We start from the raw sequence: 12319 nt of genomic DNA on the forward strand, positions 1-12319 counted from the left end.
AAAATGTCTCATTTTTTAAGGTCCAAAAACCACATATGGGACAGGTGGCAAAAATCTGAAATGTTTACATCAGTAATTAATTTTTATGTACTTTAAAACCAAATAAAATTTATTTTGTTACTCAAAGGGGCTGACGAGTAATGAAGCCAACAAATCCACTAAAAACACCACCGCTCCTAACTGTAAACAACGTATCTAAAAATACTGATATTATGTATTTTTTACATATTATAAAAATTACAAGTAAGCTCATTAGAATGAATGATAATTAATAAATAGTCAATTACAGAATGATAAATAATAATTACAAAATAATAAACAAGTTGTTCAGTTCACTTTTAACTTTTTTATTCCTGCTAATGTAAGTTTTGAATAAATCTTGCACTTTTTGATAACAAACTTAACTAACATGGCAAAAAAATGGCATTTTTTATTGAGTAGAACTGACAAGTCCTCATTCATCTTTGGAGTAATGTGTGTCCTATTCCAGTAGTTGACAGAAAAATCTCTGAAGGCGTGAGAATCTTTAAGATAAATTTCAGCTGAATCTCCAAGGTTGATTATCCCTCAATGATTTCTTGAATGAAGTACCAGGACCCTGCGAATGGAAAAAGTGTATTCGATATTCCTCTTCATTTTCATGTATTTTGACTTCAATGACTTCGCAACCGCCACTTGCCTTCATATATGCAGCAGACATAATTGTCAACCTATAAAGCAATCAAAAACACTAATGTCCTTGTGTACTGATACTAATCTAAAAGTTTCTGATTCAGAAGTCGCCCAGACTTTTAGAATACATTTCTGACTTGTTGGAATACAACTGTGAAAGGTTTTTGTTTCTGGGACTGTTGTGATTACCTGATAACAAGACCTGAGGTATTCTTCAGTGTCTTGAATATCTTTATTAGAGTAGAAAATAAAAGTTATCTTTTTAATATTGTCTTTGCAATAATTGTACATTTCAGAAGGTATAACAATTTTGAAGGCTTGCCTTAGTCATACTACTTTTTACAGTTCCACCAATACCATCGCATGGTCCTTTTCCATGGTATGGGGCAAAAAAATGCCATTCAGCTGTAACTTCAAAATCATCTTGATGGTAGCATAAATTTATTAAATTCTTTTCTTTTATACTGGGTTCAGGAGCCACCATAAAAATAAAAAAAAATTGTTTAACTTATGGTAACAGTGTTTTTACATTATTTATAACTTTCTTTTAGAAGCAGTAGAACGATGTAGTACTGTGCTTCAAGTACTCACTAATCACACTTGGCTTTGCAATTTTCCTTCTTTTTTAAAATATATGAACAATGGCATATATTTTTGACCAGTAATATGACTGGACTTCAACCTGTATCACAAAAGGAAAATTTTGAGAGAAGTTTCCCATTACAATATATTCACCCTCCAACAATTTGTCTTTTTTAATGTTGAGGAAATTAGCTCTTGTTTCTTTGTAATAAAATGATGCCTTTTTAGATTATTTAAATTTTCTGTAAGTTTAAGTACTCCTGAAATGGAAGAATTTGAGTAGTCAGTTCACAACAGTAAACAGAAACCCGTTTGATGATAATTTCATAATCAAAATCATCCCAGCTCTCTTGCATCTGAGCACTTCATTAGTGCCTGGACATTTTTCACACTGTGACAGTATGCACGTTTCATTTTCTATATTACACACCATGGTTGAAGGGAGAATTTTATAATCAAATTTCATTTTTAGAGCAGATAAGGGTTTTACATTTTGGTGGGTGACACACACAAACAGAGTGAGTACTTGACCCACAGGAACACAAAATTTGTCTTAAATCAGCAAATTTTGAAAAACCAATTTTTAAATTTATTTTTTTTGAAGGCTGTGTACAATTCTTTTAAGTTGCATAAGATAAGCCTTTTTTCAATATTTTCTTCTCGTCAGCTTGTCTTACAGAGACACAATTTTTCTTGCTTGGCATGATTCGGCTGTGCTCATCATTCTGGTAAAAATCTTGGACACATTTAATAACATTTTCATCAATTACATAACTGAGTTTCTTTTTGCCGATTTGTGGCAAAATTCCACTAGTTTTAATTAATTGTGATTGTTGGGCTAAATATTGACTAACACCCAACTCATTACGAATTTTTTGAACGCTTCAGCTGCTGGAAAAAAATTAAAAATATTAATGTTTTCCAGGGTTGATGTAACTGTTTTCATTTTATCCTTTATTTTAATGATTAATTTTTCATATTCCCTACATAAATCAGCATAATTTTGTCGTACTAAACTGGTTTCTTCTGTAGAAATATTTAAATCAAATGAATCATTTACCTAACTGCTATTTTTGTAACTTTATTTTTTTAAATTAGTTTCTTTGTGCTGCTCAATATTTTTTTAACCTTAAGGGGGGGGGGGGGGGGTATGCCAAGTGCTGAAGAAGCTTTATTCACTGACTCGACTATAACACATTGAAGTGGCTCAAATATACCATGACATTTGTTTGCTTTCTGTATCACCTTTTGGTTTTTGCATTTTGTCTGGTTTAGTGTAACAGCTAGATGGGTCAGAGCAACTTTTCTCATTAACAAGAAAATATTAATCAAAAAATTCAGTTTTTGAAAAGTACAGATAATTTTTTGTTTCAGTATATCCACTTCTTAAAGTTATCAATATTATTTGCTACTCAGTGAACTCTAAAATATCTTGCAATACTGAAGATCTATTCTAAGTCAATTTGTGACATACTGTTTCAGTGCAAATGCCAATTGCATACGCCATAATCTGTTTTTATAAAATGCAAGGGTTCTTGCATTTTACAATAACAATACAGTTAGTATAAATAATAAAACTACCAATTTCACCTCACTCTGTCTTATCCCAGTTTCTCTACAACTAAAATTAAAAATAAAAGATATCGCATAAAAGAAAACTTCATTTCTAATAAAATTACTTTGTAAACAAGTGTACACTATTACCTAACCACAGTATAACACCAGCAATAATACAAGAAATCAAACAAATCAAAACAGTAACTGAGCCTTCTACAATGTTTACATTCAGGATTACGTAAACATTCATGTCAATTCACTTTTGTGTTAAAACATGAGTTGGTGTGTGTGAATCATACTTAAGTAACAAACTATCTAGAATATAAGCTATCTCATTATAAACATATCAAACTATTTTATATAGTAGGCCTATACTAATATCTGAAAAAATACATGCTGTGAATTTTTTGGGTATATTGTTCATAGTCAGAAGGTACGGTGTTTTTAACGGTTTTGATGGTTTCATTACTCGTAAACCCCTTTGAGTAACAAAATAAGTTTTATATAGTTTTAAAGTACATAAAAAGTATTTACTGCTGTAAACATTTCAGATTTTTGCCACCTGTCCCACATGTGGTTTTTGGGTCCCAAAAATGAGACATTTTCAAAATCTTACGATTTGGCGGTCACTTTTTTTTAATGGACACTCGGTAACAGTTCAATTTTTTTATAAGTACTACTAGTACCTTAGAGTTAAAATGTAAAAAAGAAGTCTGTTACCCTTAGTCCTTCATTATTTATTTTGGGCCCAACATTTGAAAAAAAACAATTTGTAAACATAACTTCAATAAGCATCATTAGATTTGGCTATGTAAAAAAATGAACTTTGAGTACACTAAGATGAAGTTCCATCTTTACTCTTTCCAAAAAGCCCTTTTTGACCTCTGTAAGATATAAATAAGAATGCTACAGCTCATGGAAAAGGTAATGAAAGTGGCTGTTTTTACCTGTTGGCAAGTTAGAAAATAGTCTATTACTCAAGAAAAAATTTTTTTTTAAATATAAAAAAATATTTTTTGGCCACTACAAGGCGGGTAGCGATCATATACCGAATATCATCAAAATCTAAATAGTGATGCAATTAAACTTCTAAAATTTGCAGAATTAAAATGGAATACTCCACTGCTGAAAACCAATAAGCTTTACTAGATCTTAGGAACTAGTTTACTGTGAGAGAGTCTCTGTAAGTACAATAGATACATTAGTTACCCTATTAGAGGGAGAAAATCATTAAAAAAATTAGAATCAAGACTTGTCAACATCAGAAATTTACAGCCAAATTGTAGACAGTAAGAATAGATTATATTAGATGACACTGAAATTACTAAAATGTGGTTAGTAAAGTTAGGTGGTACTGTGTAGATAAATAGTAGGAATTTTGATCAGAAAACTGCACAATTAACACATAACATAGTGGAAAGCAGGAATAGAAATAAGAAAGTAGGTAATGGGTAAACTATTACAAGCACCACAGTTAAAGAACTTTAGAAATAGAATTACTAATAATATGATGCAAAGCAACAGAGAAGAAAGTATAAAATAAGGATGTAGTAATGAAAAAAAAATATATTACCGAAAGCTCAAAGATTAAATCAGTTTTAGAAATCAAAGATAAAATTTTAGACAAAGACTAAATAGAAGACAAGTACTGTGTAAAGATGAGATAGATAATAGGAGAAATACAAAATTTATATAAATTTTTCTAATACATGGTGGAGAAGAAAAAGAAATTAATAGTGATTTAAAAGATAATCCATAATAAAATCTTAATTTGACAGAGCTAAGAAAACTTTTAACAAGAATAATATTTCAGGTAACAGGTTACATAAACCCACACAATTAAGCTGTTGGGTCAAATAACATTAATGGCATGATATTTATTTTGAAAAAGATTCAGATGTTTAAAACAATAAAATGTTTTTAAAAAAAATATTGAAAAAGAAGAGTTATTTACACAGTAAGCTGTAAAGATAAATCTTTAAGTATAAAATCATATGTAAATAGGAAATGAAAAAAGGTAAGCTAGTTACATTATATAAAATACAAACTTATCAAAACAGCATATCCCTCTGTTGCTTTCTGAGGACAGCATAGAAAGTGAGAACAAGTAAGACAGCAAATTAACAGCACTTTTTACAGCTATAATAAAAATCATACAGATCTAAGACATTTCTAATTTTATAAAATTCTCTTATTCAAATCTTGAAAATTTCAAAGCCAAAATAATGAATAACTACAGACAAAAATGATAATGGTACATTCATAGCCATGTTACAGACGAGAAACTTGCACACACATAATTTGTAATTACAAGAAAGTTTCCTTCTTATAATCTTAGGTGAATCGGTGATTACCTGAGCACACCAAACCAATTACAGTGTTTGTAGATCCATTCCCTCTAATAATAACAAAAATAATTATATTAAAGAAGATGAAAATAAATGGTTCATGAAAAATCTGCCATTTACAACTTGTTGGTATAAGCTATTTGGTATAGTGAACTATCAGCTATATCTACAAATTAAATATTTTAATTAATACATTATTCAAAAATAAATTAACAAAGTTAACAATGATAAATTATCTTTTGATAATCAGAAATAATACTAACTTGAAGATATTTAAATAACAGATCCGGATTATGCTTTAATTTTTTCCATCCATTATAAAACTGCACTGAAGTTCTAGGAAGTGGAGGTATTTCTATGTCTGATTCCAATTCACCACAAGTAATAAACTGATTTTTAACTAATTTGCTAGTTTTTTCCATATTAGTAAACTCAAGAACTTCCTCTTTAGGTGTTACATTATTGGTAGAATTTAAAGTATCTTCACTTTTAACAGTTTTGTTTATAATGCAATTGGTTTCTTTTTCCTCAGAAACATCTTTCTTTAAGCATAACGCTTTAAAATTGACATCCTTCATTGTGGTATCATCAACATCAATTATCTCTATTCTTTGTAAAGGCTTCTGAAAAATAAAATTCTTTATTACTAACAGAGAAATTTTAGATATTTTTATGCACCTTAAAGCCTATGATTTTTAATGAATATCAAGACAAATTTGATCATAAATTAAAACAAATTACAAGCCTGTAACTATTTAACAAGGTAACATATAGTTACATAAACAAATAAATTAGAAAAAAAAAATATGGAATGTAAAATCTGTAATTAGTACTGATGTAGGAAGCAACACCAAACAAAATGTTTCATAAAAATAAGTTTCTTATTAACTACACCAGTGAGTACATGTAGTTTAATTTTTATCTCAATCTCTCTATATCTTTAATTTAGAATACACAGTAGCCCACAATGATTCAAAAACAGTAAATAATATATTTTAGTGATAGATGACGTAAGAGTTGAAGCACTTAACTTTATTAATTAATGTCCTGACCACTAATGAGTGGGTTTTGCATCTAATTCACAGATTTTTTTATGATGTATAAAAGGCATTGCATTTCTAAATCCCAAAAGACAGACAATTATAAAGATAATAGGCAATATTGGAACTCACAATTCGAATCAAAAAATGAAAAGATGAATCACTGCAATTCACAATAAACTAAAAGACTGAAAGTAGAACAAAAGAGTATTTATCTTAATATAAACTGAGAAGAACAGAACATTCATTTATTGTCCAGTATTATCTGAATATTGGTTATAAAATTATTTATTAAAAAAAAAATTAATTTAAAAAAATATAAAACACAGGAATTGGGTAGTCGGGAAACTTGCTTTATTTATAGTAAACAAAGCAACATTGTTGAACAATGAAAGCGGGCAAATATCTAAAAAGTAGTGAAAGTTTTAAATCATAAGAACATTAAACTGTTACCTCTCCCTTAAATTTTGCTCATAGATAGAAAGAATATCACTTCAACAGGTTTAAGGTTTATGCTATCTTTATCATTCTTAATTATAGACAATCAAGATGAGGCTTAAATGGTTCTTATTCTAGCCCTGTTAAAAGAACTTAGTTGTAATGCTTAAATACTATTATTTTAATAACTAATAATAATAAACTAATAACACTAATATTATTTATAAATTCATTTTTTATGAGTTTGTATTTTTCATTACTTCTTTTTACTGCTGTGTCTACTGATCATATTATAACAAATAAAATGGCCATCTTGGTTTCCAATCTATTGCACTTTGGTAATGTTCAACGAAATGAACCATTGTTTAAAGGAAATATTATTACTACAATTTTATGAACTGAATTAGAAAACAGAATGATGATTTATAAGAGATTTAACAGATTTAGAAATACAAAAAAATTCTAGATAACAATTATCTTATTTTTATAAATTCAATAAAAATTTTAATTTAATACCTTAGAACGTATATGAGGTGGTTTACAAACTGGTTTAATAATTCTTGCTGGATCAACAGGCTCCCATGGTAATGTTTTTGATTCCTTTTCAGACAATTCATTTAATGCTACATATTTATCATCTGGCTTCTTTAAAGATTCTACCAAAGATGATTGCTTCTTTGAATCTAATTTCTCAGTCATACTTTTGTTCTGCTCTTTAACATTATGTGGTTTTAGATGTACTTTCTGGAAAAATGCCAACGTATTTATAAAATAAACAATTATTTAACTTTTCATTCATGTAAAATAAAAAAAAGAATGTAACCATATTTGAGTCGAGGTAAATGTTTAATAAAAACAAAAGCTGCCTTCTGATTAGAAGGCAACCATTTATTTGTTTAAAACTTACATGTTTGAACTCTTATAAGTCAAGTAATTTTATTTATTTATTTTTCAGTTGATGAAATTACACTGAAGCTTTACAGCTTGTACATGGAATACAGATATGTCATTTTGTAGTGTTGAAATATGCCATGCCTGACTGGGATTTGAACCCAGGATCACCAGATGAAAGACCGAGACGCTACCACTCTGTCACAAAAATCAGCTTAATGAAACATTTTCTTACTTTTTTCAGTTTTTCATTCCCATAAAAAGAAAATAAATCTTCTTATTACTGTATAATTCCAGAAAAGTTCAGCAAACAAAATATTAAATAAAATTTTAAAAAATCAAGGATCATCAAGATAAAGTAATCAAAATTAGAAAGAACTGTGATCTGTAACACTAGTGACAAGTATATAACTACATACTAATACAATATGATAAAGCTCACAAGTGTCATTATTACAAAATTATATCAAATCACGTAGTTGTTTCCGTTAGTATGATCAACATTCTAGACCATTTCTTCCAGTACTTACCTTGGATTCATCAATCACAGCTTGCAGATTTCACTGGTGACAATAAGGGGATAAAAAAGATTTCCACCTTAAAGTTAAGAAAAACTTCAAAATTTACTCAATATGACAAAAGTAGCATGTGAAAAAAAGTCTCACATGTTTAGCATATGACAAGCCCCATCTCTTACAATTCAGCAACATTTTGGTCATCCCTTGTTGTAATGGTTGGTCATATCAAAAATTGTTTCAAATAAAACTAGACAACTAACGACCACTATAAACCCATTTGATACTGTGCCATTAAGGGAGGTATGATTTTTTTCTCTCTGAAACCCCATTTTTTGCACCTCCTGGGCCAGTAGTTGGTGATATCAAAAAGTTTTACTTATATAAGTTTTAGGCCCTTATCCAAAGAGTAGTAGGAACTTTAAACGAATTTGATATTTTATTTAATAGGAAAGTTATAATGATATTTTATTTTTTTGAAAAAGCCCTCCCCCCATTTTCCAGCCCCATGGTCCGATTTTGTCCATTAATGAACTCGACCAAGATTTTGGGTTATTATATTTTATGTATAAATTTGAAAGTGATTGGCAGAAAATTAAAGCTGATATCGTGTTTACAAGAAAATAATATATATATATATATATATATATATATATATATAACTTTTAAACTGATGGCAGTTTTGGGGTCTGGGAGATGTGAAACATGAAGATATGTCAAAATTTTCCGAAAGTCAAACCACGGTATCCATTACAATAGGTAGCTTTCTTATGAAATCTGCCTAAAAGCAAAACTAATAGCTTAGCTATTTGTATTGTAAAATTGATCTTTTACTTTTTCCAAAATGGAAGAATCAAATGTAAACAGCTTCATTTAATTAATCATATTTCAGTTAGTCTGATTGTTTTATTTTTATTTTTTTGACTGATGGCAAGCTTTTGTTTAATTAAAAACATATTTTATCATTTAATTTCATCCAATCTGAAAATGTAAAAATCCTAACATTTTTACTCAGTTGTAGCATCTTTTAACCTTTTAATCCTTATGAACGTTCTGGTATGTTGGCACCCAAATGTTTCTGCATGGTGACGAACATACCGGTACATTGCGATCTTATTTACTACAACCATACATGAACGTTCATTTTGTTAATTCTAGTAAATGCACTCTGTTATGAATTTAAGATTTAAGAAACTTTTTTTATTTACAAATGATAACACATTCAGAAGGCTGCGTTTTTTTTATTCTTTAATCGTATTCACCAACCTTGTTATCTGAGAGAAGGGTTTTGGTTATGTTTATGTTATTCCACGTATAGTTAGTGCTTTGAATCGTAATGGCTAAATTTTTTATTCATGATGATGAAATAATTCTGTATCTCACTAATTCTGAATCAGAGAATGAGGAGTATTCGGTGGAAATAACTAGTAATGATTGTGCAATATTAAGTGCAAGTGATACTGACAGTTCTGATACTGACAAAAACAAAGAATAATATAGGTTGGATCGCACAACTACCTCGTAAACAGATTACAATTTGTACATATCATAAACAGAGCAAAAAGTTTAGTGTATAAATAAGATATTGTGCCTTTAGAATAAGGTAAGTTGATTTTACTTTTAATGGAAATTATGTTTGAATCTTATATGGATGTTGTTTTTTTATTAGAATATGGTATTTTTCCCCGAGGGGAGGTTGTTATATGGACTATATTTTCTAGTTAGTATGTTTAGTAGGCCTATACATAGTTTTATTTTATTTTATGCTCATAACACAAAGAAAAAAAAAACAGTACCAGTAAGTGTACCTGTAGAAAAATATTTTACTTATCAATGCAAATTTATTTATGATTAGGGGTTCCACCCCTTTGGGTTATTATGCAAGTTAATATGCAAAACCATAAATTAAGTTTAAAAAAAACAGCAGAAATCAGTTGCTGTTGGTGCAAATAACATGATTTAAAAAATAAAGTATTATTAGGGAGAAAATTAAAAAAACTCACGCTGTAGGCACAGTTCACTCTGAAAATACCTACACATTAAAACGTTAAAAGCTCTATCAACTCATCTGATTAATTAGATGTTAGTAAATTCATAAAAATATTGATTACACTTACAGATTCCAACTGAACTAAGTAATTATATTATTAAAATGTCTTTTAAACTGAGAAGGAAGGATGACAAATATATTCAATAAACCAGATTAGAAAATACAATATAAAATTTTAAATATCCACCCTGCATACAGTCTCTATTAAATAGAATGTAATGATTCGGCCATATGTTAACTATCTATAAGAAAACTTGTTCAAGAATATAAAAAAAAATTAATTAGAATAGATTTTAATAATAATATTTCAAACACTTAAACTAGTTAGTTAATCTGAATTTTAATTAAGTAAAGTTCGACTGTAGTTTAATTCAAATGCTCCGGTTACTATTTACTTTGTCACAGACAGTGTATTTAGGACTCAATTAACAGTAGTCCCAGGGGTGATCAGTATTTTACTAGAAGAGACCACCTGCCAAAGTGTAATTAGGCTTGCAGACAGTAGTAAGTAAATTTCCAAGTACTACGTTCACAACAAATCTTAAATTCAGTAAAACATGAATTCATTTGATACATTAGAATTTACAGGTATTTATCTATGATATGTATGTATTTCTAGAGTAGAATGGACAAATTACTAAAATAAAATTAATAGTTCCATAAAGACACTGAGAAAATTTTATGATTATTGATCACCTAACTTGACAAATTATGAATAAATATGAATAATTTTATTCCCAATTTACCATTTATTTTAATAAGGATCAGTTTCAGACGCAAATAGCAGGAAAAGGGGCAGCAGGCAAACACATAACAATGTTATAAAATAATGTGTACAAATTTCTAATAATTTCTCACCAATTTTTCTAAGTCTTGTTTTGCTTGTGTGTTATTTGGTTCTAATCTTAAAACAGAATTAAAATCAGCTTCAGCTTCTTTATACTTTTTTAAAGCAGTTCTTGCTGCTGCTCTCCGCTGATAAGCTTTAACATAACTAGAATCCAGTTGTAATGATTTGTTGCAGTCTTCTTCAGAAGCATTTAATCTACAAAAATATATTTATTTATATTAAACAATTAAAATAAGAAAAATAATGATTAATAACATCAGAAAAGTTTTTAAAAATTCAAACAATTACAAAAAAAAAATAAAAAATAACTCAAAACTTTATGTTAATAATGTTAGAATAGTAATATCTCAGTATGTCATCCATATTTTTTCATATAGTAAAACTATTTTTATGCCACATTCCTACACACAAGCTTTATACTGAGGTGAATTGAAAAAAAAAAATTGCCTAGCATTGTAAAGAATAATATCATTCACTTCTAGTTAGTTATCACTATTGTACTTCACGAACATAAATCATAAAAATTATAATCCAATTAAGACAAAATAATTTCTTATAAAATATGGCTGTTTCAGCAAAACACTTATCCAACTAATTAACAGAAAATTATTTCTCAATATTCTTCACTGAATTAAAATCTAGAACTTGGCTTAATTATTTCTAGGAAAATGTAAAAAAAAAAATAAAAAATAAATAAATAAACTGAAAAATTAGGTTCTGTACAAAAAATTAAACATATTAACCTAATGGTTAATATGTTAATATCTTAGGTTAATAGGTTATTATCTATTTTATTATTATTAGGTTAGATAGGTTAATATCTATTAACCTTGAAACATCTCTGGGAGTAGCATCTTACTGAACTGAATTAAAAATGTGTAACAAACATGTTTAGTACATTAAGTAAATATTTATGTTTAATATCAAATGCCGACGACATATTAAACAATCCAGTTGCAGCAGATGAAGAGTCTTTAGACAGAAAGAATAAAGATTAAAGAAATGGTAAAAAAGTAAGTAAAGTTGAAAAAATCACAATTATTTTTTTAACAGCACGTATATTTTACTGCGTGTTATTCTTCATCAATATCCTGAAAATTGTAATCTCAACTGACTGCAATAAAGTTCTGTTAACTACCTGGAAATCAGTTTTTTTCTATTTATTATTAAAAATAACTGTATTTTTTATAAATATAATTTGGATGGCAAAACTATCAAATTGGTATATTATGACCACAACACTGCTACACAGCCAGTCTCAAGCCTGGAGCCATCTTTCTCCATCTTTTATTTAAAAGATGGAGAAATGTGAAAGGGGAGAAAGTTACACTTTTTTTAACAAAACCTTGGATCATCTGACACCAGATATCAGAACC

The 12319-nt window shown here is 28.5% G+C and overlaps 1 protein-coding gene across 1 annotated transcript in view; it reads right to left on the bottom strand.

Moving 5' to 3' along the window:
• Window positions 1-12319, bottom strand: part of LOC142321156 (RNA polymerase II-associated protein 3-like) — a 111639-nt gene that overhangs the window by 78535 nt on the left and 20785 nt on the right. Inside the window, exons 5-7 of the mRNA XM_075359150.1 lie at window positions 10952-11138; window positions 7154-7381; window positions 5423-5782 (exon numbers count right to left, since the gene is read on the bottom strand). Coding sequence (XP_075215265.1) covers window positions 5423-5782; window positions 7154-7381; window positions 10952-11138 — 775 coding nt within the window. The remainder of the gene's footprint in view (window positions 1-5422; window positions 5783-7153; window positions 7382-10951; window positions 11139-12319) is intronic.

Source organism: Lycorma delicatula, chromosome 3 (genome assembly GCF_047948215.1).
Source record: "Lycorma delicatula isolate Av1 chromosome 3, ASM4794821v1, whole genome shotgun sequence".
NCBI classification, from domain to species: domain Eukaryota; kingdom Metazoa; phylum Arthropoda; class Insecta; order Hemiptera; family Fulgoridae; genus Lycorma; species Lycorma delicatula.